The sequence below is a fragment of the Nannospalax galili genome, unplaced genomic scaffold, assembly GCF_000622305.1.
Source record: "Nannospalax galili isolate Female #2095 unplaced genomic scaffold, S.galili_v1.0 scaffold806, whole genome shotgun sequence".
NCBI classification, from domain to species: Eukaryota; Metazoa; Chordata; class Mammalia; order Rodentia; family Spalacidae; genus Nannospalax; species Nannospalax galili.
This window is the reverse complement of record NW_008355419.1, coordinates 942,384-950,897: the sequence shown is the minus strand read 5'-3', so window position 1 is coordinate 950,897 and position 8,514 is coordinate 942,384. Positions and strand designations below refer to the sequence as shown.

Genomic DNA, 8,514 nt, shown 5'->3' with positions numbered 1-8,514 from the left:
TACACCTCATTCCAAAATTTTAAGCTTTCTTCTTTTGAAATTTTAAGTCCTGTAGATTTGAGTAGGGTTTTAAGAGAACAAATTTGGTGCTTCTTCTGGCGATGTAGAATTTCCCATTGTAAAGGGAAGATGTTTTTACAGCAGCCGGACACTAGAGGGCTGAAGTGCCTTGGCAAGTTACAAGCCCCTAGGTTTGAAGAAAAAAAGTTGCAGTTTTAAATCTTTTGTCTTGGAGCCGCTTTTGAGCTGCAGGTGCTCCACAGGGGTTAGCTAATTTGAATTTTCCCTGAACTGGTTTCAGCTGTGGCTTGAATGTCTGAGGCAGGATAACAGAGCTGACTAAAGGAATCTGCCTGACTCTAAAGCTTAGAATGTTAGGGATTTTTCTAGCAGTGTTTAGATAGAAAAGTGGGGTGAAGTGATGGTTCCCAAAGGGACGTGCCTGAAATTAAAATTTCAGGGTATCCCAGTGGTTCCCAGTCACGAGACCTTCCCGCAAATTTGAGGGGCTGGCGACCACCCTAATGGCTTTTAATTGGACGATTCGTTAATCACCAGGTTTGATATTAAAGAGATGTCTAGATAGAGGTCTTTGTCCACACCTGTATAGGCAGTCGGGGTCCCCTAGGGGTTCAGAGAGACCTTCAGTTAACACCAGGGGGTAGCCCTGGCCAGAAAACCTCAGTTGTCTCTCTGGCCCTAGCAGTCCCACGCGAGAACTTCAGACCAGAAAAGAAAAGGAGGAAATTTAGAAGAGATTTTTTGTTGCCCTCCTGAGGAGGAGGGATACTCACGGATCCAGCATTTCCGTGGGCACCAGCTCCTAGCTGGCACGAGGTTCAGAGGCCCCACATTGGGTGCTAGATATGGTGCGTGCGCGCTGGGCACCCTGGCGTGGTGTGCGCGGGCACACCTGGAGAGTCGCGGTGCGGGTCCGCGGGCTTCTCCGTGCCTCTGTGGGTCTCTGCTGCTGGAGCGTTGTCCAGCCATGTACCGCCTTAATTTCCCCTGTGCGCTTTCCTCTTGATGCAAGATCCACTGGCCACTGGATCACGCGGGAGAGCGCAAGGCGGCTGAAGCTGGGATCTGTGAGCCGGTGACGGAGGAATGCTGCCTCCGGAGAGGCTGGACTTTGCTTAGTCCATGTCACAGCTTTTATTAAGTGTAGCTTCAAGTGATCCAGCTCTCTGATATTGAGAGAAGACTGGGATATTTATACCATGGGGGTAGTGGTAAAAGCTTTGGCTGATAGATACTTTGTGAGACATTCTATTTGCATATGGAAGTGGGTTTCTGCCATGCTGCCAGACTGCTGACTACCTGAAAAATCACACAGGAAAGCATGGTATTCCTAGAGCCAGAGGCCATGTTTATGTTATGGCATTTGTGGCAGGCACTTCAAAAGGAGAGTCAGGAAAAATGCCAGGAAGGCACCCCGCTATGAAAGGAGTCTCAGCACATAACTCCGAGCTCGTGAGCTATCCGGATATGAAGAGACTTCTACTTCACATAACAGAGGCCCCCCCAACATACAGGAAGTATAGATCCAGATGCTAGCTCAGGCTGGATATGATGTGATGGTGATTTTCCTGTTTGGAGGCCAGGCAATGGGACCTCAGTCTCCAGCTGCTCTTGGGCCAAGAGGAGGCCTTAGAAGAGGGTGCTGACTCATCGTTAGTAGTGTCTAATGTTCACCTGAAGTATTTGTCAAAATTAAGTGCCAGTCCTTCCTCAGATCCCCAGAATGGACGCTTCACAGAAAGCTAGCTCCAGATCTCCAAACCCTTAGCTACTATAAACAACAAATAACTTCTTTTATTTTTGTAAGGAATGCCATGTGGCACATTGAGCTCCAGAAGGGGCAATTTGAGGATGTCCGGAAGCAAAATGAAGAAGAGGCAGAAACTAGGCAGAGGTGCCTGGAGGTACACACAGCTCAGCAGCTTCATAAGGAGAAGGAAGCCATGGGGAAGGCGGAGAGGAACCGTTTGCTGAGGGCCCGGTGAGTGCCACCCAGACCTGGCCTTGTGATTTTTCCAGTTCCTTTGCCTTCTAGAGCTTTCCAGATCCAGCTCACAGCTCCTCTCTCTGTATCTGCACCACCGGCCCCACCTAGGCTCCTTCCTTGTTACCACTGACCAGAATCACTGAAACCAACAGACCCTTCCCCTTACACATTCACTCTTCCGTTCCCAGCTAAGTTATTCTCTGCCTCCAACCTGTACCTAGATTCTTCTTTGCTTACCTGAGCCTTGGAGTACTCAGACTCAGTTCCTACCCCGAGGCATCCCTTGTCTCTGCTCCACCACCAGCCAGATACATCCCCAGGAGTTTCAGGGCTATTGGACCCTGCTCTATGAACATGAACCAATCCTCCCTTCTCCGGATGCCCCTGGCTTATGCTACACATCTGGATTCCCAATCCCCTTCCTTATGGGTCTCCACCTTACTCCGGCTACCCAGGCCGGAAGCCAGTACCCTCCTAACTTTCCCCACCTCCCACACTACCCAGCTCATTAACAAATTAGTTGCATCCTGGTGACCCAGGCCACTCCTGGACCTCATCCGGCCCGTCTTCCTCTTCTTTACCCACTTCTTCCTGACCCCTGGCCTTTTCCCTCCCCATATTCAATTTTTGCTGGTCCTTTCCCCTGTCAGACTCCAGCCCAGCCTTGGCAAGACCCTGTTTTTGAAGGCTTCCTCATATCAGAGCTCCCAGTAGCACTTTAACATCTGTGGCACATGTCAAACAAGTGCATCACTGGCACTTGTTCTATCCTCTGCCTGTGTCACTTCAGGAAGTCCTTGCATGTACAGAGGGAGCTGGGCCTGAGACACCAGAAGCTGGTGGAAGATGCCCAGAGAAACCACAAGGTTGCAGTGAAGTTCCTGAAGGCCTCCCTTGGAAGGTGGGTTTTCCCCTTAAATCTTTCTTCTGAAATGTTCTTGAGGAATCCAGAAATGTGAGTTCCTTCCTTTCACTTTGAAAACCCCTGACTTAGTCATGAGAAACAAATAGATCTGGAGTTTTAATTCTAACCTGCTGTTTTTGTTTGCGAGAAGAACATGAGACCCAATGGGGCTCTAGGGTCCAGAGACCATCTCCAGCCTCGTTTTGTGTAGGAACAGCCCCTGGTGCTTAGGGCCTGTTTATTTTACATTTATGTTGTCAGCTTTCATTATTTCCTTGATGGAAATGACCAACACCCAAGGCCCCCATAGCTATGTAAGTGTCTGCATTACCTGTATACATCCCTACTAAAAATGCACATTACTCCAGAATTCGGGAGCAAGAGCAGAAGGAGGCGATGGAATCCCATGAGCACATGAAGCGGCGGATGGAAGCTGTGCTGGCACTGAAGAACAGCATCACGGCCAGTCGGGTAGGTGTGACACCACCTCTGGGCCACCTTGGCAAACCAGCCTTTCTGGCACATCCAGCCAACTGGCCACCCCATGGACCCTGCTCTTGGGAGCCAGAATCCTATCCTCAGGCTCCTGCCAAGAACCAATCAGCTGCTCAGCTGCTCCCTGCAGATTCACCATAACTCTACCAAAGGCTTTCTGCCTGGACTCTAATCAGAAAGAAAACAGCCTAACCTTGTTCTGAGAGTGGAAGAGCAGTGACAGGGCCCAGAGCAGTGTGAGGACCAGTCCTAGGCTAGGGTCTGGGTTAGGCAGGAAGGCAGTATGGGGAAGAGTGGGGCACAACATTATGAAGACTCAAGCAGGTGAGCCAACAGGAGGAGCCAACATGAACATAGCTTCATAGACTCCCATACCCCAGGGCCCCAAGGCTGTGTTGGGTGAGAGACACATTGGGAATTATGGATGTTTGCAAACTATCTACCCTATGGGATCCACAAGTGTCAGCATTGATTGAAGGATGGTCATTCAAAGGAAAGGTCTGCATTTGAGTATGTGCAAACGTGTGTGTGTGTGTATGTATGTATGTGTGTGTGTGTGTGTGTGTGTGTGAGAGAGAGAGAGAGAGAGAGAGAGAGAGAGAGAGAGAGAGAATATGCTGGTGCTATGACTTCAGAGTTTCCTATTTCCAGGAAACACTGAAGAAGTTTCAAGCCTGGGGCCAAGCTAGGGCAGAGATCACTGAACAGAAGGCCCTTGCAGAGAAAGAACTAATCCTGGCCCAAGGTGGGGATGCATTCAAGCACTTTGTCCATCAACGCAGACGCCAGGAGCTGGAGGCCCAGAGACGGTGAGGGCTAGGAGGATTTGGAGGGCTGGGAGGCACCTGTTTTGGAAGTGGGCACAGGGAGGGAAACAGAAGATTTAACCCTCCTTCTTTACAATGAGCAAAGCTGATCTCTGCTCAGACTTTGTACCAAAAGCAAATAGGGGAGAGGGAGTTTAAAGAGATGGTCCAGTGGTTAAGAGCACTTGCTGCTCTTGCAGAGGACCTGAGTTCAGCTCCCAGCATTTATATCTCACAATCTCTTGTAATTCCAATTCCAGGGGATCTGACACTCTCTTATGACCTCTGTATATACCTGCACTCATGTGGTGCATATACATACAGTCAGGTCCACACATACACACATTATTTTTTTTTAAAGCTAGTCGCGGTGGCATATATCTTTAATCCCAGCACTCTGGAGGCAAGGGGTAGGCAGATCTCTGTTCAAGACCAGCCTCCTAATCTACATAATGAGTTCAGGGCCAGCCAAGGATATTTAGTAAGACTCTATCTTAAAAAAAAAATAAAGGCAGATGTGGGATATGGGACGAGGACTGCATACTCCCTCCTAACCCCTGTCTACAGAAGTCTCCAGGGTCTCCAGGGAACTCTGGGATTTGGGGGCTTCCTATAGAGGCTCCTGGTAGAGCTGAGACACCTCTTTCTCCGTTCCTTCTCTACTTGTTCTAAGAGGTTTTTGGACCCCTGTGGCCCCCTCTTCCTTGGGGGATACCTGGGGCTTCTTCACATATTACCCCTCAACTTCATTCTCTGGTCTACCCAAGGTCAAAGTCAATGTTTAGTACTACCTCCTTGGTTCCCACCATGGGGGTGACTTTCCTGAAATCCAGAGCTTCTAAGGAGGCCCACCTTATATCTGGCCTTTTCCATTTTGCACACAATGCTCAAATAACCTCCATTTAATCCAGCTTCTTAGTGCCTCTGCCTAAAGCTGCCCTCATCCTGAAGGGCCTAGTCCTCTCTCCCCAGTTCCTGAGCCCTGCTGGTCACTGCACAGGATCTGCCTGTGAATAGCCTGCTGGCCCTCTTACCAGAAGCATCTTCTTCCTCCTCCAAGTGTCTCACAAGCATTGCATGGGCACACACACATACACACACACACAGACACACACACACACACACACACACACACACACACACTCCCACAATCACCACCAGAGTTTTTCTGCTTCCTCGTCAGTCTGCCCATATGTGGTCTGGTGTAGCCCTGATGCCCAAGCAGTGCCCAGCAAGGAGTAGTTGTAGTGAATATATGAGTGAGTAAGTGAGTAAGTATCCCCAAGCCCTGATGCTGCCCTTTTGTCTGAGCCAGGACTCCCCAGCTGCCAGCCTACACACCAGGGTGGGGACTATCATGAGGGCCAGTGTTCTGAAACAGATCAGAACTAGATAGGGCAAGGGTAGAGCTGGATAGGGCAAGGTAGGGTAAAGAAGCCTAACAGCCCTTCCTAGCTTCATTTGTTCTCATGTGGCCTGGAGCTTATCCAGGACGAGATGTGATGCTGGAGCCCTGTGGTACTAGACCTGAGCTCCTGGGAAAGGGCCAGAGAACTAGGAGGACTGCCATGCCCGACCGTAATAGTCACTGGGTCCAGCTTGCAAGTGCTGAGAAGGGGTCCCTGGCTCTTGTCTGAGGAACATTTCCCATAGGGCCTTTGAAGAGGAGCAGAAGCTCCGGAAGCAAGAGATCATAAGTCGGATTTTAAAAGAGGAAGCTGAGGAAGAAAATCGGAAGAAGAGACAGCATCATCCCTCTAAAAGCGCAGACCAGTGGACTCTGAGAGACAAGACCTGGAGCTACATCTCTGACTTCTGTGAAGGGAAGACGGCCCCCTCCATGACTACCAATTACCTACTGGTGAGCAGGACAGTGCCATTTTCAGGTTGAGGCCATATATTTGAGGGTACAGGTAGGAAGGGCCAAGGGCTCAGGTGTGAGGAGGAGGCTGACTGAGGTCCCCATTGCCATGGCCCTGTGCCAACTACCAGGGCCCTTTTCACTCTCACATAAGTTCCTCACAGTAACCAAAGTTGCCTCTCTATGAGACAGGGACAAGCCTCTCACCTGACCCAGAATGGGCCCCGTGTAGACAGACCTGTGTGGCTAGTGTCTACACAGTGTTATCACCCACTGCCAGGTATTCCCAGTGTCTCCCTGGAGACTATAGTGTTGCTTTCATTCACACCAAGGGCCTGCTCCAAGCCAATGGCCTGTGGAAACTCACCCTCGTCTGGGGAGACTTGTTTCTAACTTACCTCACCCTGAGGATGTAGGGCAGAAGGACATTGGCTTCTCCTTAACCCAGCACATCAGTCGCTTTCTCAGGCTGTCTGTGCTTTGGCCTCGGGAGCACCTTCCTGTGTGTTTCAGTGTACCATCGTCTTTTTCCTGCTTCTCATCTCTCCTGTGCCAGGTGGAACCTCTGCTCCTCAGCTGCTCCTTGCCTTGGGGCACATCAGGTCTTTTTCACTTGTCCTCCCCTGGTGACACACTCTAAACACTCCTTGCAATCTCCCTCCTGAGAGATCTTCCCTCCACCTAAGTTCCAAATGTTTCCCAAACATTGCTGTACCACAGACTCAGTCTGTTACACTGGGAGCAGATCTTAGGGTTTGTAGCAATCGTCCTCTGTCCCCCAAGAGGAAGGCCACTGGCTCCCCATGATGTACACTACAGATAAAGCACAGAGCCAGAGCAGCCAGATGAGTCACGATTCCCAAAACAGTTCCAAGAAGACCGTCACAGCCATTCTCCCCATTTGCACGGGACTTTTATATTATGAACGTGAACACGCTGAAGGAATGCTAGAGATCACAGTGGGAAGGTTACAAGGCTGTACACAAGCACCATTGTCTCTTCAAAGAACAAAAGACCTGGAAGAGCATTGTAGGTCAAGCGCCCAGGGGGCTCCAAAGGGTTTTTCTTCTTTCTGCTCATCTGTGCGTTCTGCATTGCATTGCTGTCCTGCCAGCAGGAGAGTGAGGTGGCAGTACATTCCAACCCTTCCTGTCTGCTGAAAGCCGTATCCAGTGAGTCCATGCAGGTGGACCTGGGAGCCATTAATGCAGAGGAGGACATACTGGCTGAGCCAGAGATCCCAGGGCTTTGGAGCGAAGAGTACAAGCCATACCAGGTAACAGTTTTCTTCTGTCAGGGTCACACCAGAGGTTCCAAGGCCTCTCCTTGCTATGACTGCCCACCTCCTGCCCCTCCTGTGCTTGCTGCTGCCTCCTCCAAACCCTGAGTCTTTCTCCCCTCCTCACAATTTCCAAGCAAACTGATTTGTGCATAACAACCCCAAACCCCCTGCTTCCTAGCCTCCTATCACTGGAGCCTTAAGGATCAGCCACGTACTGATGCACATAGCTGTGAGGAACAGCAGGGCTGGAAGGTTGCAAGAATGATCTTGCATCACTCTGCTGATCGTCAGGAACACTTGCTTCTTTTTAAAATATTTTATTTATATTTTTCTTTTATTTATATGAGTGAATATGTATATTATCTACATGCATGTAAGTGTACCCATGTCATGCAATGCCCACGGAAATCAGAAGACAGCATCGGATCCCCTGGAACTGGAGTTATAGATGGTTTTTAGCTGTCATATGGGGGCTGGGAACCAAACCTGGGTCCTCTGCAAGAGCAGCCCATGCTCTTAACTGCTGAGCCATCTTGCCAGCCCCAAGAACACTTATTTCTATAAAAAAAGTCATGAGTTCAAACTTCCTTTGACAGTCTTTTTCAAGAAACATGCCCCATCCAGAGTGCTGGTTCTCTGGGTTACTGAAGTGATAGCCACGGCATGCAAAAGACACAGGCCTGTAGCTCTGTCCCCCCAGCTAGCTCCTCTCAGCTTCCGTCAACATTGACTACCATCACTACCAAGACAAAGCCATTTGGCTCTGCTGCTTCTAAAGAAGCAGTAAAGAAGACAGACTGAGGCAGTCATTCCACCTTAAGCCCAGCAGAGAGGTTGTGGGCACAGGGAGGCACCAGGTACTTTTCACCTTGGAGAGTTAGGGAGGAGGCCATGGGTGGCCAAGGTCCCAAGCAGATTTCACATAATATCAAAAGGAAAATCCCAGACCCATTTGGATTACAACTTCTCCAGTTGCTAACAGTAATGAGATGCCTGATTTGTACCAAAACTGCCACTCAAGAAAATTATGTCCTGCAGAATTCTTCAGAAACCTTCTTTTGCCCTGACTCACCAACCTAGAACAGTCCCTTTTGGTGTTGCTTTCCTGAAATCTGCTTGAGTCCGGCATGCTTCCGCCTTTCTTCATTCTTTCTCTCT

General features: G+C 49.7%; 1 protein-coding gene across 1 annotated transcript in view; it reads left to right on the top strand.

The window, feature by feature from the left end:
- Nucleotides 1–8,514, top strand: part of Cfap74 (cilia and flagella associated protein 74) — a 66,791-nt gene that overhangs the window by 18,769 nt on the left and 39,508 nt on the right. Inside the window, exons 7-12 of the mRNA XM_029555882.1 lie at nt 1,829–2,002; nt 2,799–2,909; nt 3,281–3,383; nt 4,059–4,216; nt 5,867–6,074; nt 7,192–7,350. Coding sequence (XP_029411742.1) covers nt 1,829–2,002; nt 2,799–2,909; nt 3,281–3,383; nt 4,059–4,216; nt 5,867–6,074; nt 7,192–7,350 — 913 coding nt within the window. The remainder of the gene's footprint in view (nt 1–1,828; nt 2,003–2,798; nt 2,910–3,280; nt 3,384–4,058; nt 4,217–5,866; nt 6,075–7,191; nt 7,351–8,514) is intronic.